Below are 21456 nucleotides of genomic sequence, written 5' to 3'. Positions count from 1 at the left end.
GCATTGAGGCTTTTGTCATGAAAACGCGGCACAAAAATGAAAGCACTAAAAATCAAATCAATACTGATTCAATTTATGCATCCCTGTGACTATTCTCTTTTCTCCATAAACTGCCAAGGAAGAGACGCCAGTGCATATTTTTTTAATCCACATAAAAAGAGTAATGTCACAGCACGAGAGCAGACATCCTACCACTGCAAAGAACCGGTCCCCACAGCATTTTTGCCAGATTCAATATCTCTGTTCATTCCCTTTGCTTAACAAGATGGAAGGTATTTTCTTAGTACACACAGAGGGCGTCGTTATTGTACCAGGCACCACAGTGCCCTCTTTGATGTCATGACTACCCACACACTGCTTGGGCAGTTCCATAGCTTCTGGCCCGAGCCTTAGCCTTTTAAGAATGCCAGTGCCAAGCTTTACCCCTTTTTGCGGCTGCCCACTGCCAGACCTTCAGAACTCTTAGAGAACTGGTTAAGCTGAGCTCTATATTACTCAGGCTCCATTTCGAGTCATCTTGTTTCTTCCATCCATCTCTTGCTTTAGAGAAAACTAATACCCTTCAGGCGTCACCTGCTGGCCTCCTGGAGACCCTCCCCCAAACTGAAGAATGGCCTACGATGACCATGTAGCTTAATATCGGATCCACCTGTAAGTTGCATTAAAGGCATAAAACCTGGATTCACCGTGGGAATCTCTTGGAGCCAGAAATGGTCACAAGATATTACCCTTTTCTAGGTCATCTCTGTTTCGGTCCAAGCATGGCACTGCCACAGTTCCTGTAGTAAAACGGGCTACATAAAAATAGTGATAAGATGCCCACAGAAAAATGAGATTGTGTCGGAAATATTGTTTTAACTTGACAGCACTAGACTTTTTCTCCCATTAGTTCTTTAGCTAAAGTTTTACTATGGCGTTGCTCTTGAGTCCCCTCCTTTTCACAAAAGTTTTTCTCCCACGTTGAAGTTTAGTTTATGCAGAGTTAGGAACAAGCCTAAAGGCCCCTGCTAACCTTCTGCTGGCCTGTGGTGCTGTTGCTGGCATGGAAGCTACCATCGGGCTCAAGTAGTTCAGCGGTGGGGACTGTCCACCTTGAAGTCCTCTATATCTCTTACCAGAGACTGAAGAAGGGCAGTCCAAGAAATCTACTGGTACAAGTAAGCTCAGTTGTGAGACTAAGTGGCACACCCACACTCTCCCGACTGCAGTGTTTTTATTCATCCTTTACCCTTCTGTTTCTGCAGTAGCTTAAAACACAGTTGGCTTGCCAGCTGTAACGATCAGTAGTGCCCTGAAAAGCCCCTTTAGCATTCCTGGGTGTGAACCGGTTTTCTATGAATCTGAGAAGAAGCCTACCCCATATCATCACCAGGGTTGGTAAGACTGGTATATCCTATGCTTCAAATGTTTCTAATTTATACAGCCATGTGTAGAATTCTTTATGCTTGTAATGTCTGTCGTAAAAGTGCCAGGATTCAGAATGACCACAGCCAATTGTCATTTGGTTCCTTACACCAATGCATTGTTGCTGTGTAATCCAACTTAGTAATAATTCTTCTGGAAAACTTTACTAACGTCATTGTGTCTTGCAACAAGACATTTTCTGGGGACGAGCGTGGGGGGCATGTGCTTTTTTTCATAGGGTGAAGACTGGATCATAGCTCTACCTTCTTTCACATCCCAGCCCTGGGAGAAGTTTCTGTGATTCATGGTGCTCAGCGCTCACTATCAGTTTGTAGTTCTTCCATTTGGCCTCGCATTTGGCTCCACAAGTCGTCACCAAGGTGATGCTGATGATGGCAGCTTATCTCAGAAGGTCGGACATTGTTTTGTGAGCTGGATGACTGGCTGTAAAAGCTGATTTGCACCACATGGTGTCACACCACCTGCAAAGAACATCATCTCTGTTGTTGTTTAACTTGGAGTTTCAATGTACTCCAGTCTCACCTGAAGCAGCACCTGTTGTTCATAGGGCCAGTATTGGATACTGCCATACTCCGCGCATTTCCTCCACTGAAGATTCAAGACAGTAAGACATGATTCTGGTATTTCAACTGAGTGCTTGTATTCCAGTCCTGATGGTTCTGTGCCTGCTTGGTCTCTTGGCCTCCTGCATTCTCTTGGTCACTCTTGCAACATTGGCACATTGCATCGCCAAGGACTGCTTAGCAAATTTAGCCTGGTGGGAAACACTCTTGCAGGGAATCTCATTTTGTCAGTGCCAGCAGAGGCCATGATTGTGGCAGACACTTCTACTTTGGGGAACACACAACTGGGGTTTCTGGAGATCAGAGGCCTCTGGCCTCTACAGGAGCGACATTTACATTTCAATTTTCTAGAGCTATGGGCAGTTAGCCGTTCTCATGTTTATTCACTGTCAGGTGCTTGACATTTAAACTGGCCATAATACAGCAATGTGAAACATCATGGAATCAGTAGCTGTGTGATTTCATCTGCTATCTCAAAAACTTCTGAGACTGTGCTCATGGTTGCATAAACAAGGGATGTGCATGGTTGGCAACCACCTAGCTGGTTCGCTCATTCTAAGAGCTGACGGCCTCAGCTGACAGCGTCTCGTGGATCATGAATGGCATCCCCATCCGGAGGTATTTCACAAACTCTTCGCTAGGTGAGGCATACTTAAGGTGGACCATTTTGCCACACGAAAGAACACCCACTGCCTGATGTTTTATGCTTTGCAGCATCTGTCACAGAGGGCCTTGGGAGACGCATTTGAATTGTGGAAGTTTCCACTTCGTTGCGCTTTTTCTCCCATACTGTTGATTCATCGTGTTCTGAGGAATATTCACCAAGACAGAGCCCATGCCTTCCTAATGCCCCAGATTGGCTGAGAAGAGTGTGGTGCACAGACCTGCTACACCTCTCCCTATGAGCTCCTTTTCGATTTCCACTCAGAATGGATCTCTTCACCCAATCAGATGTGCAGCTTCTACTCCCCAATCTACATACTCTCTTCCTTCATGCTGGATATTGAGTGGAGCCATCTGAGTGTCTTTTGTCTTCCATCAGAAGTGGTTGATGTTATTTTATCAGCTCGTCAACCATCAACTACATTTTTCTCTTCTGGCAGATGGCACACCTTTGTTTACTGGTGTTCCTGTAATAAAATTGACCCTCTGAAGGACTTGCAAATATATTTCCACCATCACTTTTGTCAGAAATTGTGTTTTTGGTTGGCAGTCAGGTTACCCTCGGTCCAAGCAAGAACCCTCACTCTAGTCAGGGTAAGTCACACACAATCCAAAATTATCCTGTGCCCACCCTCTGGTAGCTTGGCACGAGCAGTCAGGCTTAACTTAGAAGGCAATGTGTAAAGGATTTGTGCAATAAATCATACAATAACACAATATAGCACCACAAAAATACACCACACAGTGTTAAGAAAAATATATAATATTTTTCTGGATAATTGCAGGTCAAAACGAATAAAGATGCAATGTGAAATTGTAGAGATATCACTGAAAAGTGGTATAAAGTGTCTTAAGTCTTTAAAAAGCAAACAAAGTCTCTTTCAAGCACAAAGTACCTGGTTTAAAGTGGAAAATCTCTGCAAAGGGCCGCAGAAGAAGAGATACGTAGAAAAATGGTGAGTGCGTCGATTTCTCCCCAGCACACACGGACTTGCGTCAGTATTTTTTACGCAGGGAAGTCGGCCCTCATTTTCCGGCGCGCGGACAGTCTCTTTCCGTGGTTCGCAGGATTACCAGATGTCCCGGGGTCTGTGCGTGGAATCCTAGGCTTGTTTTCCGGCTGCACGTCATTCTGGTGGGCTGTGCGTGGAATTTTCTCCCTCACGGCAGGCGTCGCGTCGATTTCCTTTCTGGAGTCGGGCGGTGTTTGTCCAGGCGAGGCCGTGCGTCGAAGTTCCGGTCGCACCGCAGGCGTCGCGTCGAGCGGCATCTTTCCAGATCGGCGTGCGGTGAATTTTTCACAGCGAAGCAAGCTGTGCGTCAAATTTTTCGGCGCACAAGACGTCCAAAAGAAAAAGAGAAGTCTTTTTGGTCCTGAGACTTCAGGGAACAGGAGGCAAACTGTATCCAAGCCCTTGGAGAGCACTTCAGAAGCAAGGCAAGAGTTCAGCAAGGCAGCAGGGCAACAGCAAGGCAGCAGTCCTTTGTAGAAAGCAGTCAGGTGAGTCCTTTAGGCAGCCAGGCAGTTCTTTTTGGCAGGATGCAGGTTCTGGTTCAGGTTTCTTCTCCAGCAAGTGTCTGATGAGGTAGGGCAGAGGCCCTGTTTTATACCCAAATGTGCCTTTGAAGTGGGGGAGACTTCAAAGAGTGGCTAAGAAGTGCACCAGGTCCCCTTTCAGTTCAATCCTGTCTGCCAGGGTCCCAGTAGGGGGTGTGGCAGTCCTTTGTGTGAGAGCAGGCCCTCCACCCTCCCAGCCCAGGAAGACCCATTCAAAATGCAGATGTATGCAAGTGAGGCAGAGTACCCTGTGTTTGGGGTGTCTCTGAGTGAATGCCAAGGAGCTGTCAACCAAGCCCAGCCAGACGTGGATTGTAAGGCACAGAAAGATTTTAAGTGCAAAGAAATGCTCACTTTCTAAAAGTGGCATTTCTAGAATAGTAATATTAAATCCAACTTCACCAGTCAGCAGGATTTGGTATTACCATTCTGGCCATACTAAATATGACCTTCCTACTCCTTTCAGATCAGCAGCTACCACTTCAATACTGTATGATGACAGCCCCAATGTTAGCCTATGAAGGAAGCAGGCCTCACAGTAGTGCAAAAACGAATTTAGGAGTTTTACACTACCAGGACATGTAAACTACACAGGTACATGTCCTGCCTTTCACCCACACAGCACCCTGCTCTAGGGGTTACCTAGGGCACACATTAGAGGTGACTTATATGTGGAGAAAGGGGAGGTTTAGGCTTGGCAAGTACTTTTAAATGCCAAGCCGAGGTGACAGTGAAACTGCACACACAGGCCTTGCAATGGCAGGCCTGAGACAAGGTAAAGGGGCTACTTAAGTGGGTGGCACAACCAGTGCTGCAGGCCCACTAGCAGCATTTAATCTACAGGCCCTAGGCACATATAGTGCACATTACTAGGGACTTATAAGTAAATTAAATAGACCAATCGGGTATGATCCAATGTTACCATGTTTAAAGGGAGAGAGCATATGCACTTTAGCACTGGTTAGCAGTGATAAAGTGTGCAGAGTCTAAAAGCCAGCAAAAACAGTGTCCAAACAGTGGAGGGAGGCAAGCAAAAAGTTAGGGGTGACCACCCTAAGGCTGTCAGGTTTATCATCTGCCCCCCCCCCCCTCCCCCCCCCCCCCCCCCCCCCCCCAGCTGAAAGTGGGGAGAGCTACCCAACCTCCTGGGAGCTCTCATCACTAAGGCAGAAGTATCTGGAGAGACCATCGGCATTGGCGTGGTCAACCCCTGGGCGATGCTCCACTGTAAAGTCCATCCCCTGTAGGGAAATGGACCACCTCGAGAGTTTAGGATTTTCACCCCTTGTAGGAAGTTGGCTCTGTATGCACTATTTCAAAGTAAGGAATAGTATGCACAGAGTCCAAGGGTTCCCCTTAGAGGTAAGATAGTGGCAAAATGAGATAATACTAATGCTCTATTTTGTGGTAGTGTGGTCGAGCAGTAGGCTTATCAAAGGAGTAGTGTTAAGCATTTGTTGTACATACACACAGGCAATAAATGAGGAACACACACTCAGAGACAATTCCAGGCCAATAGGTTTTTGTTATAGAAAAATATATTTTCTTAGTTTATTTTAAGAACCACAGGTTCAAATTCTACAGGTAATATCTCATTTGAAAGGTATTGCAGGTAAGTACTCTAGGAACTTTGAACAATCACAATAGCATATATACTTTTTACATAAAACACATTTAGCAGTTTTAAAAGTGGACACAGTGCAATTTTCACAGTTCCTGGGGGAGGTAAAGTAATGTTAGTTCTTGCAGGTAAGTAAACCACCTACGGGGTTCAAATTGGGGTCCAAGGTAGCCCACCGTTGGGGGTTCAGAGCAACCCCAAAGTTACCACACCAGCAGCTCAGGGCCGGTCAGGTGCAGAGTTCAAAGTGGTGCCCAAAACGCATAGGCTTCAATGGAGAGAAGGGGGTGCCCCGGTTCCAGTCTGCCAGCAGGTAAGTACCCGCGTCTTCGGAGGGCAGACCAGGGGGGTTTTGTAGGGCACCGGGGGGGGACACAAGTCCACACAGAAAGTACACCCTCAGCAGCGCGTGGGCGGCCGGGTGCAGTGTGCAAACAAGCGTCGGGTTTCCAATGGATTTCAATGGGAGACCAAGGGGTCTCTTCAGCGGTGCAGGCAGGCAAGGGGGGGGCTCCTCGGTGTAGCCACCACCTGGGCAAGGGATAGGGGGCCTCCTGGGGGTCACTCCTGCACTGGAGTTCCGATCCTTCAGGTCCTGGGGGCTTCGGGTGCAGGGTCTTTTCCAGGCGTCGGGATTTCAGAGTCAGGCAGTCTCGGTCAGGGGGAGCCTCGGGATTCCCTCTGCAGGCGTCGCTGTGGGGGCTCAGGGGGGACAACTTGGTTACTCACGGTCTCTGAGTCGCCAGAGGATCCTCCCTGAGGTGTTGGTTCTCCACCAGTCGAGTCGGGGTTGCCGGGTGCAGTGTTGCAAGTCCCACGCTTCTTGCGGGGATTGCAGGGGTCTTTAAATCTTCTCCTCTGGATACAAAGTTGCAGTCTTTGTTGAACAGAGCCGCTGTTCTCTGGAGTTTCTTGGTCTCTTGGAAGCAGGGCAGTCCTCTGAGGATTCAGAGGTCGCTGGTCCCAGGGAAAGCGTCGCTGGAGCAGGTTTCTTCTGAAGGAGGGAGACAGGCCGGTAGGGCTGGGGCCAAAGCAGTTGGTGTCGTCTTCTTCTCTGCAGGGTTTTTCAGCTCAGCAGTCCTCTTCTTCTGTAAGTTGCAGGAATCTAAATTCTTGGGTTCAGGGAAGCCCTTAAATACTTAATTTAAGGGCGTGTTTAGGTCTGGGGGGTTAGTAGCCAATGGCTACTAGCCCTGAGGGTGGGTACACCCTCTTTGTGCCTCCTCCCAAGGGGAGGGGGTCACATTCCTATCCCTATTGGGGGAATCCTCCATCTGCAAGATGGAGGATTTCTAAAAGTTAGTCACTTCAGCTCAGGACACCTTAGGGGCTGTCCTGACTGGCCAGTGACTCCTCCTTGTTTTTCTCATTAATTCCTCCGGCCTTGCCGCCAAAAGTGGGGCCGTGGCCGGAGGGGGCGGGCAACTCCACTAGCTGGAGTGCCCTGTGGTGCTGGAACAAAGGGGGTGAGCCTTTGAGGCTCACCGCCAGGTGTTACAGCTCCTGCCTGGGGGAGGTGATAGCATCTCCACCCAGTGCAGGCTTTGTTACTGGCCACAGAGTGACAAAGGCACTCTCCCCATGTGGCCAGCAACATGTCTCGAGTGTGGCAGGCTGCTAAAACCAGTCAGCCTACACGGGTAGTTGGTTAAGGTTTCAGGTGCCCTCTGGGGTGTATTTCACAATAAAATGTACACTGGCATCAGTGTGCTTTTATTGTGCTGAGAAGTTTGATACCAAACTTCCCAGTTTTCAGTGTAGCCATTATGGTGCTGTGGAGTTCGTGTTTGACAGACTCCCAGACCATATATTCTTATGGCTACCCTGCACTTACAATGTCTAAGGTTTTGCTTAGACACTGTAGGGGCACAGTGCTCATGCACTGGTGCCCTCACCTATGGTATAGTGCACCCTGCCTTAGGGCTGTAAGGTCTGCTAGAGGGGTGACTTATCTATACTGCATAGGCAGTGTGAGGTTGGCATGGCACCCTGAGGGGAGTGCCATGTCGACTTACTCGTTTTGTCCTCACCAGCACACACAAGCTGGCAAGCAGTGTGTCTGTGCTGAGTGAGGGGTCCCCAGGGTGGCATAAGCTATGCTGCAGCCCTTAGAGACCTTCCCTGGCATCAGGGCCCTTGGTACCAGGGGTACCAGTTACAAGGGACTTACCTGGATGCCAGGGTGTGCCAATTGTGTAAAACAAAAGTACAGGTTAGGGAAAGAACACTGGTGCTGGGGCCTGGTTAGCATGTTAGCCTGGTTAGCAGGCCTCAGCACACTTTCAAATCAAAACATAGCATCAGCAAAGGCAAAAAGTCAGGGGGTAACCATGCCAAGGAGGCATTTCCTTACACCCCTCATCTGCATGAGCCATCTGAGGGGCCTGTGGTCTGTCTGAACCCGGAAGTGAGTCCCAAACAGGTATGGCCTCAGCTTCTTCAGTGCCCAGACCACAGCAAAAGCTTCTCTCTCAATAGCACTCCACCTCTGTTCCCGTGGTAATAGCCTTCTGCTACTAAAGACTACTGGTTGGTCTAGGCCGCCCTCATTAAGCTGTGCTAGGACCGCCCCTATGCCATGCTCTGAAGCGTCTGTCTGCACAATAAATTCCTTGGAGTAGTCAGGGGCCTTGAGCACGGGGGCCGTGCACATGGCTTCCTTCAGAGAGTCAAAGGCTTTCTGACAAGCCTCTGTCCAATTCACCAACCTAGGTTGTTTCTTGGAAGTGAGTTCTGTCAAGGGTGACACAATGGTACCATAGCCCTTGACAAATCTGCAGTAGTATCCTGTGAGGCCTAAAAAGGCTCTCACCTCAGTCTGTGTTCTAGGTGGTTGCCAGGCCTTGATAGTTTCAATCTTGGCCTGGAGTGGCTGCACCTTGCCACCACCCACTAGGTGTCCCAAGTACACCACGGAACCCTGCCCAATCTGGCACTTACTAGCCTTGATGGTCAGGCCTGCCTGTTGCAGGGCCTGAAGCACCTCCTTGAGGTGGAGCAGGTGTTCCTCCCAGCTGGAACTGTAGACAGCTATGTCGTCCAGGTAGGCTGCACAGAAGGCATCCTTGCCAGCTAGGACCCCGTTAACCAACCGTTGGAAGGTAGCGGGGGCATTTTTCAACCCAAATTGCATCACCCGGAACTGGTAATGGCCATCAGGTGTGGAAAATGTGGATCTCTCTTTAGCCCCCTCAGTCAGGGCAATCTGCCAGTACCCTGAAGTAAGATCAAACGTGCTCAGGAACTTGGCAGCGCCCAGTCTGTCAACGAGCTCATCAGCTCGGGGGATGGGGTGAGCATCAGTCCGTGTGACTGAGTTGAGACCCCGGTAGTCCACGCAGAACCGGAGTTCTGGCTTCGCACCTGGGGCAGTAGCCTTAGGGACCAACACCACAGGGCTGGCCCAGGGACTACTGGATTTCTCAATAACCCTTAAAGCTAACATCTTGGAGACCTCCTCCTTGATGCTGGCCTTCACCTTATTCGATAACCTGTAAATTTTGTTCTTCACAGGGAGACTGTCACCGGTGTCAATGTCATGAACACAGAGGTGGGTCAGTCCAGGATTAAGGGAGAACAGGGGGGAGAACTGCTCCAACTGTTCATAGCAGTCTCCTCTCTGGTTTAGAGTCAGAGAGAAGGACACCTTTCACTGACCCATCACCTTCTTGGGCAGAGAGGAGGTCGGGAGAGGTTCACTCTTCTCTTCCATTCCTTCATCTGTGACCAGAAGCATGTTGACTTCAGACCTCTCAAAATGAGGCTTCAGTCGGTTGACATGGAGCACCCTTACGGGGTTCCTAGGGGTTTGGAGGTCCACTAGGTAAGTGGCCTCCCCTTTCCGCTCCTTTACTTCAAATGGGCCAGACCAGCGGTCCTGGAGAGCTCTAGCCTCTACTGGCTCCATTACCCACACTTTGTCTCCAGGTTGAAACTCTACCAGGGTGGCCTTCTGGTCATACCAGCGTATCATTACCTCTTGACTGGCCTCAAGGTTACTTTTGGCCTCTTTCCAGAAGCGGGTCATCTGGTTGCGGAGGGCCAACATGTAGCTGACCACTTCCTGAGGGGGTGCCTTTGGAGCTTTCTCCAACCCCTCCTTGACCGTGCTTAAGGGTCTCCTGACAGGGTACCCATAGAGAAGTTCAAAGGGACTGAAGCCTACCCCCTTCTGGGGTACCTCTCTGTAAGCAAAGAGAAGGCATAGTAAGAGGATGTCCCGCGCCCCTTGCCCCTCCTCTTGGCAGTTGTCTGGGCCATTGTTCCAGGCTCCAGACGCCCTTGACTTCCCTCTCGGTCAGCCATGGACCGTGTGGTCATGCAAACCCACTCGAGCAATCCTAACATTTCCAAGTGTGACCTTAGCTCTAACTCCTTCCAGGTAGTGTGCTCAAGGCCATTGTCTAACAGACAATCTACAGGCATGTAGATCTCAAAGGGAACCAGAGCTACCGGTAGGTGGCTCTCGCGATTGTCAGCGACTATGACCTGGTGAAATGTATTGGGGATGACCTGCTCTGCTGACACCAGCTGACCCTTGACAGTAGTCATGCTGGCTCCTGTGTCACGCAGAGCCGCCACCCTTTGCCCATAGATGGTGACCCACTGTCTATACTTGGAAGTATTGGCAGGCATGTGTGCTTTTGGCACCATCTCTGCATCCCCCAGGGACACTAGGGTTACCTCTGTCTGTACCCCAAAACTGTCTGGGACCATCTCCTCCCCCGAGCGCTACGCTAGCCAACCCAGGTGTCTGCCCTCCTTGGGGGGGGGGCTGTGCCCTCTTGGGACACTTGGAGTCGCCCGCAGGTTGCCCATACTTATTGCACTCTGAACAGTGGTGTACATACCTCCCTGTCTTATGGTCAGTGAAACCTTTCTTTTGAGAATCAGACCGGGACTGGTTACCATTACTCCCTTGGGAACTATTTTGGGGGCCTTTTGAGAACTCCTTGTTTTTAAGTTTTTCTCCCCCCTCTTTCTTCTGATGTGAACCCTGACCACCTTTGTGGGTGCCCCCACCCCCCCACCCCCCCCCCCCCAAAGATACCTTCTTGGACACTCTGGTACTAGTCCAGAGGTCTGCCTCCTCAGCAAGCTTCCTGGGATCAGTCAGCTTACTGTCTACTAGGTGCTGGCGCAACTCTGTAAAACCAATACCAAGCATATGCTCTCTCAAAATTAAATTATATAATCCTGTGTAATAATCTACTTTGCAGCCCCGCACCCATCCATTCAGTGCCTTATTGGAAAAGTCAAAAAAATCTACCCATGTTTGTGTGGATAGTTTGGTGCTGTCCCTGAACCTCTGACGGTATCTCTCAGGGGTCAGCCCAAACTTGGCAAGTAAAATGGCTTTCTGAAGTGGGTATGTGTTTCTATCCTTAGGATCCAGTGTGAGAAGTGTGTCCCTCCCCAGTATTGGTACATAACTCTACATAGCTGTACCCCATTGCCCTTCAGGAACCTCATACGCCTATAGTGCAACTTCATAAGCAACTAACCATTTATCTATGTCATCTCCCACCACAAAACTGGGCACCAAATTTTTGGGTATACGAACCTTCTTTTCTCCAGCAGGTCCTGTCTGTATGCTGCCACCATTACTGCTGGATTCAGACTGCTTTGCCTTGAGATCAAGCTCCTTGAGACTCAGTTCATGAGCCAACAAAAGTTTCTTTTCAGCCAAGGCTCTCTCAGCTTGCTTGGCTTCTCTTTCTGCCCTTCTTTCCTCCTGTTGAGCCTCAATTTTGCCATTTGCAATTGGAACTCCCTTTCTTCTCTCCTTTCCTCTGCGGTCAGGCTTTGCACAGAGACACTGCTCCCTGGTCTGGAAGGGGGCACAATTGCAGTGGTAACATCATCCACTGATAGCAACAAATCCTCTGAGGGGCCATTTTCTGGCTCCTCTTCCTCAACATCCTCCTCTAAATGGGCTTCTGCCCAGGCCCTCAGCGCCACTTGAAAGTCCTCCTTTTTGGAGGCCCCTTGGGTTAAATTTCCTGCTCTAAGCTTTTCCTGCCAAAACCAACAGCTTTAGCAGAACTTCGTCCAATGGCTATCCAGCTTGGAGAAGACTTCCTTAGAAACAGCCTGCAACCTTGCCCGTCTGGATGATTTTAGAGACTAAGCTAAAAGGTAAAGTCTTTGACTGGGATAAATCCATGTTGTGTATCCGACTAGCACTTCATCACAACCAACCTAATTCCCACTAAGGCCCCAGTCACATACTAACGGAACTTTCTACTGGCCCTGTACTTTTTCTTTGTGCTTTTTCTCCTAAATTTTTAAAACTCAAATCTCCAGTTCCCCGTATTAGAATCTTTGGCATTTTGATGTCATTTTATTTATTAAATTCTTCTCTATTTTAAAAAATTGGAGTGGGATTTTTATTGTGTTGTGTTTTTGACTATTTGACTATTTAACTGTTTTAGTACTTCTAAGTGCTTTACACCTTTTTACTGATAACCCTGTCTGCTATGTACTATAGTGGATACTCAATCTACCTGCATGTTTCTCACTGTCTAAAGGAAGGCCCTGTTTTGTACATTTATAGATATTTTTGTCTATATTTATATACAGGGAGTGCAGAATTATTAGGCAAGTTGTATTTTTGAGGATTAATTTTATTATTGAACAACAACCATGTTCTCAATGAACCCAAAAAACTCATTAATATCAAAACTGAATATTTTTGGAAGTAGTTTTTAGTTTGTTTTTAGTTTTAGCTATGTTAGGGGGATATCTGTGTGTGCAGGTGACTATCACTGTGCATAATTATTAGGCAACTTAACCAAAAAAAATATATACCCATTTCAATTATTTATCATTACCAGTGAAACCAATATAACATCTCAACATTCACAAATATACATTTCTGACATTCAAAAACAAAACAAAAACAAATCAGTGACCAATATAGCCACCTTTCTTTGCAAGGACACTCAAAAGCCTGCCATCCATGGATTCTGTCAGTGTTTTGATCTGTTCACCATCAACATTGCGTGCAGCAGCAACCACAGCCTCCCAGACACTGTTCAGAGAGGTGTACTGTTTTCCCTCCTTGTAAATCTCACATTTGATGATGGACCACAGGTTCTCAATGGGGTTCAGATCAGGTGAACAAGGAGGCCATGTCATTAGATTTCCTTCTTTTATACCCTTTCTTGCCAGCCACGCTGTGGAGTACTTGGACGCGTGTGATGGAGCATTGTCCTGCATGAAAATCATGTTTTTCTTGAAGGATGCAGACTTCTTCCTGTACCACTGCTTGAAGAAGGTGTCTTCCAGGAACTGGCAGTAGGACTGGGAGTTGAGCTTGACTCCATCCTCAACCCGAAAAGGCCCCACAAGCTCATCTTTGATGATACCAGCCCAAACCAGTACTCCACCTCCACCTTGCTGGCATCTGAGTCGGACTGGAGCTCTCTGCCCTTTACCAATCCAGCCACGGGCCCATCCATCTGGCCCATCAAGACTCACTCTCATTTCATCAGTCCATAAAACCTTAGAAAAATCAGTCTTGAGATATTTCTTGGTCCAGTCTTGACGTTTCAGCTTGTGTGTCTTGTTCAGTGGTGGTCGTCTTTCAGCCTTTCTTACCTTGGCCATGTCTCTGAGTATTGCACACCTTGTGCTTTTGGGCACTCCAGTGATGTTGCAGCTCTGAAATATGGCCAAACTGGTGGCAAGTGGCATCGTGGCAGCTGCACGCTTGACTTTTCTCAGTTCATGGGCAGTTATTTTGCGCCTTGGTTTTTCCACACGCTTCTTGCGACCCTGTTGACTATTTTGAATGAAACGCTTGATTGTTCGATGATCACGCTTCAGAAGCTTTGCAATTTTAAGAGTGCTGCATCCCTCTGCAAGATATCTCACTATTTTTGACTTTTCTGAGCCTGTCAGGTCCTTCTTTTGACCCATTTTGCCAAAGGAAAGGAAGTTGCCTAATAATTATGCACACCTGATATAGGGTGTTGATGTCATTAGACCACACCCCTTCTCATTACAGAGATGCACATCACCTAATATGCTTAATTGGTAGTAGGCTTTCGAGCCTATACAGCTTGGAGTAAGACAACATGCATAAAGAGGATGATGTGGTCAAAATACTCATTTGCCTAATAATTCTGCACTCCCTGTATCTGAAACAATTTATTTGTATTACCATAAAGTTTCCAAGTTAGTCTTGCACTGCACCTGCAGAATGCTGATGGCGTTCTTGTCCTTCATGCTGCGCTTATGATTTTCAAAAGTGATTAATTTGAAGGCAGATAGAGTATCCACCTGAAAGATTGTTAACAGCGGTAAGTAGCTTTTCCCTAATGTCTTTCAGAAAAGTATAACAAACTACAGCACTTGCATGTTTATGTGGGTGTCGGCACCCTTCCAGACTTGTGTTTCAGGGCAAAAGTTTATATTGTGTACAGGCCACAAACCATTTATCTTCCTCAGTTCACTGGGGCCACCTTGATGCAATTCTCAATGCACCCTTGTGACCAACTGGCCACAACTTCACAGTTCTTGTGCAGCCGCCCGATCATCCACAGCACTCTTGATACCGGCAGCTCTTCCTGTCATACAAGATTACTGAAGCACTACCAACTAAGGTGCCGGCTCTCACCACCAGGTAGTCTCTACCATATCATCCCTTCCTGGCATATGGGATCACCACTAGGGTTCCACACAGGCTTTGGTCCTCGTTAGCTAGCAATATCTTCCACGGTGGCCCCTCCTGGTATATGGGGTTGCCACAACAAGGCCATACAGGCTTTTACTCTCCTGGCATGGCAATCCACTTATGACTAGCAACTCTCTTCTGGCATACTGGGGTCACCAACCTGAATCTGCACACAGGCAACACCCAGATCAGTGCCGGCGCCGTCCCCTCTCATCGGGAGTCCACTTAACAGGGCTTCCCATTGGACCTTGCTCCCTTCAAAGCTCTCCTCTTACTCACAGGGCAATATTGCTCTTGGCAAGCACACAGGTGATTCAGGCTCCAGACTAGGTGATCTTGGTTTCCCGGGGTGATGCCCCCTTACCCAGCTGGGAGACCATCAGGCCTTGGCTGCAGTTCTGGTCACAGGCACAAGTCTTGCAGAGCTTCCCCTCCTCACACAGCCCATCTGGCTGCTTGGCAGATGACACATTTTGGAATCACAACCTCCCCTTCTTATTGGTCCATTTCCAGACAAACCAAATGTAATTTAGGGACTGGGTCTTTGAAGTTTTTTATGTTTGGGTTCTGCTTCTTTTGAAGTACTTACTACTTCTCTCCCTCTTCCTCTTGAAAGACCATCTCTCTCAGCAGGAGAGACTCCGAAGCTGATAGTCCCACAAACAGGCCATGGGAATGACACAAGTTCACACCTGGATGTTGGCCACAGTGATAAGTACATTAAAAGGTTAATCCCAGGCTTCCAGTCCAACTCTTTATGATTACCTTGTCAGCCCCATCTCCTTCCTGAGCTGTGTCCAGGCCCCTTCCTTGTGATCTCTCACTGAATCAACGAGCACCCTTTGAATTGTACAGAGGAGTCTGTCTCCCTCTCTCCTAAATCTATCTCGGGAGATTCCCCGATCTACTCATGTCTTCACGAGGCAGATCTGGCCTTCCCAAAATGGAACTTGGTTCTTCTATGTAAAGTAGCATTACACGTACACTCTGTGTGCTCACATAGTATACACACTGTCCAGTACAGCTGTCTCCATGTATTGTGCCACTCCAGGCACACAGACATTCAGCACCCACATTCACGGTGTGTGCACTGCTCAGTATTGTGGCCTTTCTGTATTGTGCCATGGTGTGCCCTTTTCGGATACATGCACTGCCAGGACACACATTCCTCATGCACGCACTACACAGCACTACACCCTTCATATATTGTACTTCTCACAGGTACACGTACACCCAACGCATGCCATTGCCATATACCCACTGTGCAGCAATACATCTCTCATATAATGTATTCATCACTGTGTATACATACACCAAGTACTTGCACAGCACTGCTGTGTTCATGTACTGTACCCTTCCCAAGCATGCATACAATCAGTGCATAGTCAACCCTCCTATACTGCACAGCACTTTACATCTAACAGATGTAGGCATGTTCACTTCTACCGATCACTACAAGGTATGCTGCTACCACTGCACTCATGCTACTTAGTTTATAGTGAAGGCGGTAGCATTTTATCACTTGAGATTAGCAGTTTGCACCCACCCCCTCTGGGTCCAACAAGACCAAAGTCCTGAGACCTGCCTATGTCATGGTGCACATGCATGATCTGTGTTTTCCTAGGAGAAAAAAAATAATCAGCATTACCCTGCAGAAGACTTTTCGGTCCCGACAGCTGTGTTTGAGTACTGTGTTTTGTTTGAAGTAGGAAGGGTTTGTCATAGTTGGCCCAAGATACAAAGTCTTTGGTGCAGGGGAGAGAGGGAATTACAATTACATGCCTGTGTACAAAATGAGTTAAGCATTGAAGGTGATTTCATTTTGAAGGGTGGTAGGGGCATACTTCCTGAGATGCTCCAGAATAGGTTGATTACCCTTACACATGAAAGACACCAAGTAGTGACCGCCACCAAGAAGAAATTAAGGGACAGTTATTGGTGGCCGACAAAGGATTCTTCTATTGAGCGGCTTGTGGGGTCTTGTGTATCTTGTGCCTGTGCTGGTAATAACCCCCACATTCAAACAAAATATTTTCAGCCTGTTGAGTTCCATGGTAAAGCACGGTAGAAGATTGCTATAGATTTTGTAGGTATTTTTGATTGCTTATAGCCATGTAACAGGTTTTTCATGGTATTTGTGCATTGTTGTGCCAAATGGGCGTACTACAAATGTATTAAAGATTCCAACACTGAGGGGGGAATATCAGTTTTTTGGAAAATATTTACCATTGAAGGGTATCCTTACACGTTAGTCTCTTGACAATTGGGAGCAATTTGTCAGTTGGTGAAATAACTTGCTTGAACCATTGAAATGTGGCTTTATATTGTCCACAGAGCAACGGAGTACCTAGAGTGATCATTATGTTGAGGTTTTTTCCAAAGTTTGCTTTTGAGAAGATGCTTGGGGAGTGAGTTTGGTGTTAGTGTCATGCCGCATTCCACACAGGCATGAGTCCTTTAAGGCTGCTGTGACTTAATGAACCTGTCACCAGGTTGTTTCCTTATGATGTTGCTTAGTTGTGGATTGGCAATAATGCTGACTTCACCACCATCGAGGAAAAAGTAGTAGAAATACAAAGGAAAAGTGAAAAGATTTAATTGTGACAGGCATGTTAAGTGTTGTATTTGAAAACAAAAACCTGGTTAGGGTTTATCAGCCAGGTTTTGTTTTCAAAGGTGGATAAGCATTTCAGACATCTATTGGTGGAGCAAACGTAGGGTGATGAAGTTGAGTGGGAGTGTAAGATTCAGAGCATACTGTGACTGCTAATTTTCTGGCGATTGATGTTCTCGGTTCTACTAGAAGTTGTCTTGATGAATCGTCACTCCTAGGGTTCCCTGCTGGTGATGTAAGTGCAGTTAGACTGACAAGTGTTGCTGTATGATTTTGGAGTTTTGAAGGTTAGGGAAGACCAACACCCTCATGACTTCTTGCAACACAACAGAAGCCCCATCCGCCTTTTGAGCAGTCGTTATTCCAGAGCCTCTAGGGCCCCTAGTTAGCAATTTACACCCAACATTACTAAACCTAAAAGTAGGAGGAATACTTACTACCATAGATTCAGTAAACACATTATTTGAGCGCTGAAACACTGTTCCTTTGTTTTACAGGTTACAAGGAAAATTGTCATTTGCCATTGCTTTTGCTTGCATGCTATTTTACTAATCCAGAGCGGTGACTGAACCTGGTGTGATAAAAGGCTTTTGTCATTTTACAGCTCAGCATGGATGGCACTAGCTAATCCCATGCTTAGCCCCTTCGCTGCCAGGCCTTTTCTCCCTCAGGTGCCAAGCCCTTTTTTGGCTATTAGGGCAGTTCGCGCTTAGGCCCTCATAACTTTTTGTCCACTTAGGCTACCCACGACAAATTTCCGTCCTTCTTTCCCAACATCCTAGGGATTGTAGAGGTACCCGGAGTTTGTGGGTTCCACTGGAGGAGGCCAAGAATATTTTTTATTTTATTTTTTATTTTTTACAGCAGTTCATTTGGTGAAATATAAAGAGTGGAAAATAGGTATCAAGGAAACCTTTGTATTTCCAAAAAGGGCACAAGATAAGGTGTTGAGAAGCAGTGGTTATTTGCACATCTCTGAATTCCGGGGTCCCCATGCTAGCATGTGAATTACAGGGCATTTCTCAAATAGATGTCTTACACACTGTCTTACATTTGGAAGGACAAAATGTAGTGAAAGACAATGGGCAATAACACTTGTTCTTCTATTCTGTGTTCCCCCAAGTCTCCTGCTAAAAATGGTACCTCACTTGCGTGGATAGACCTAATGCCCACGACAGGAAACGCAACATGGACACATCACATTTTCCCAAAGAAAACTGACATGTTTTTTTGGGAAAGTGCCTAGCTGTGGATTTTGGCCTCTAGCTCAGCCGGCACCTAGGGAAACCTACCAAACCTGTGCATTTTCTAAACCTAGACACCTAGGGTAATCCAGGATGGGGTGACTTGTGGTGGTCTCACCAGGTTCTGTTATCCAGAATCCCTAGCAAACCACAAAATTTGGCCAATAAAAGAAGAAAGTTTTCCTCACATTTCGGTGCTGCAAAGTTCTGGAATCTGAGGGGAGTCACAAACTTCCTTCTAACCAGCATTCCCCCACATCTCTCGATACAAATGGTACCTCACTTGTGTGAGTAGGCCTAGTGCCTGCGAGAGGAAATGCCCCAAAACACTACATGAATACATCAAAATTATCAAATACAAAACTACCTGTTTTTGCAGGAGGGAGGGTGCAGCACCTGTGTTTTTGGTCCTGGGCCCAGCAGCCATCTAGGAAAACCTACCAAACCCAGCCATTTCTGAAAACTAAACGCTCGAGGGAGTCAAAGGTTGTGTAACTTGCGTGGATCCCCCGGTGTTTTCTTACCCAGAATCCTCAGCAAACCTCAAATTTTGCTAAAAGATCACATTTTCCCCACATTTCTGTGTGGGATTACCTCACTGGCACAAATTTCCTACCACCCAACGTTCCCCTCGGTCTCCCGAAAAAATGACACCTCACTTGTGTAGGTGGGCCCAAGTGCTTGTGACGGGGAAGAGCCAAAACCATGTCGAAATTGAGGGGGAACCAAAGTGGGTTCAAAAGGGCAGTTTGAAAGAAGAAAAAAAACATTTTTAGGCTGACCAGTGGGGCAGAATTTTTTTCGGTATAGATGCGACTATGCTGGGTGGTAGGAATTTTGTGGATTCCTGCAGATTCCAGAAGGTTACATCACAAAAATGTGGGGAAAATGTGTGATTTCAAGCAAAGTTAGAGGTTTGCAGGGCATTGTGGGTAAGAAAATGGTGCGGGTGCATGTGAAGCACACCACCCTGGACTCACCCAGATGTTTCGTTTTCAGATGTGTCTAGGTCTCGTATATATATTATTTTTTTTTATACATGGCAGCGTCCCAAAGTCTAAAGTGCAGTCCTCACCATTCCAAGTCGCATGACTTTGAGAGTTAGACAAGCTCTCATGGCCCAAATGTAAAACCAAAACTCAAAATAATCAAATGTTCTCTTGCTTGCTGTTGGGATAAGATCTTTTAGTGTGCGGGGGAGAGCTGAAAGTCAGTTACCCCCTTCAGTTGGGGTGGGGGCATAACCTTTAGCACAACCCCCTGTGAGCCGGATGCAGGATGAGCTGGTCGCATTCTTTGCACACGACAACTGTGGCTGAGGGCAAGACCAGCTCGTCCTAAGCATTCAAGTGGTTAAAAGCTTAGATGTATAAATGGCTGTTGCGCTCTAGCTCGGCGTGGATGGCACTGTATAATTCTATGCTTAAAAACAAACATGTGAGATGAACAGATTTTGGAAGTGTCATCATAAGGTGCGCTATATAGGAGCTTCTCTCCACCTAAACGTGGGAACGACACAGAATTCTCTGCTTTGTTTTGGGGTGTGTATATACACACACACACAGACAGACACTCCTTCTCCCCCCAAGTTATAGCAGGCAAATTAAGGACAGTAAACAACCCTGCGCATTTTGGCCAGTCAGCCATGATCAAGGCTTGCTGGCTGCAACGCGTAGTGTTAACTTTCATTAATAAATTATACTTTTGCACCAGCAGCTCCAGATTGCGCATTCAGCGATGTTCGTCGTAACCATATAATTTGTTGTAGATTTAAACAGGGTTCCTCGTTTTCTTGCACTTGCTTCAATTCTCATTCTCTACCGTTATGTTTGTAAATATTCGCAGTTTGTCCCATTTTGGATGCAGATGGGTTTGAGGTTTAGAGAAGTAGCAGGGAACTCTTTTCCATGCAGAGGAAGATATCTAGTTACCTGCGTCGTGGATTCAACGATAGGAACACCATGATGCATGAGTTTTTCAACTCGAACCTTCGCCTGCTCAAAGCAGGTGAACCATCTTTGCAATAAACTACATAGAAAATGTTAAAAAGAAAAAATACCGCTGTTGGTGTGGAATACTGATTTTTGCCCCCCCCCCCCCCCCCCCCCCATTGTCTTGTAATCTGGAGTGATACCCACATCCCTGTATCATCAGACCCTAAAGTATGGTCTTTTCAATGTTGTGAGCTGCGGCCTTATTACAGGGCCACTTGTATTAGTCCTCAAGTAGTTGTATAAGTTAATTTCCATTAAGTCATTAATTTGGAATGGAATGGTCATTAAAACTTTAATTATGACGTGTCAAATAAACACTGAATATTTATAAACAAGTTACAAATCTAGAGACCAGCATATTGTCAATGATTGGTCATGTGCTCTTCTGCACTCTTGCATGCTTCACAGCCGTGACTTCATTATTTTCACTTTTCTGAATGTGTAGGTATTCAGAGTTTCTGCAAAGACCTATTGGAAGTGGCTGACATCTTGGAAAAAGCAACAGAAAGTGTCCCGAAAGAGGAGATCAAGGCCGACAACCCTCATCTGAAGAACCTGTACGAAGGGCTTGTGATGACAGAAGTACAGATGCAGAAAGTGTTAAAAAAACATGGCGTCCTCAAGCTGAATCCCGTGGGTGCCAAGTTTGATCCCTACGAGCATGAAGCGCTATTTCATGCCCCCGTCGAAGGGAAGGAGCCAGGGACGGTGGCCCTGGTAACCAAGGTCGGCTATAAGCTATACGAGCGCACCTTGAGACCTGCCTTGGTAGGAGTGGTGAAAGGAGCATAATCTTGTATTTATTTTTTAAAATAAAAGAAAATCTGTACAGTTTTAGCGAATGGTTGATTGTACTCGCCCAGCACGGAACATCTGCTGTTCTGCAGCTTGTATGAGACCTGTTCTCCACCAAGGCCTAGTCGGGCTATTCCACCACTACTCTCTTTGGACTTCACAGTGTAAGCCCCTAAAACCTGTTTTATTGTGCGTTTGTAGACTGTATACATTTGGGATTTCCGAAAGACTAATTTGATCTTGTTGCTTCTGTGGGCTAAAAACATTACTTAGATTATTAAGCGTGCTGCGTATGAATT

General features: G+C 46.9%; 1 protein-coding gene across 1 annotated transcript in view; it reads left to right on the top strand.

The window, feature by feature from the left end:
• Positions 1-21196, top strand: part of GRPEL1 (GrpE like 1, mitochondrial) — a 68438-nt gene extending 47242 nt beyond the window's left edge. The window contains exon 4 of the mRNA XM_069203236.1: positions 20808-21196. Within this exon, the coding sequence (XP_069059337.1) occupies positions 20808-21154 (347 nt within the window). The 3' untranslated portion in view covers positions 21155-21196. The remainder of the gene's footprint in view (positions 1-20807) is intronic.
• The last annotated feature ends 260 nt before the right edge of the window (positions 21197-21456 follow it).

Source organism: Pleurodeles waltl, chromosome 1_2 (genome assembly GCF_031143425.1).
Source record: "Pleurodeles waltl isolate 20211129_DDA chromosome 1_2, aPleWal1.hap1.20221129, whole genome shotgun sequence".
Lineage (NCBI taxonomy): Eukaryota > Metazoa > Chordata > Amphibia > Caudata > Salamandridae > Pleurodeles > Pleurodeles waltl.
This window is presented reverse-complemented; position numbering and strand designations above follow the sequence as displayed.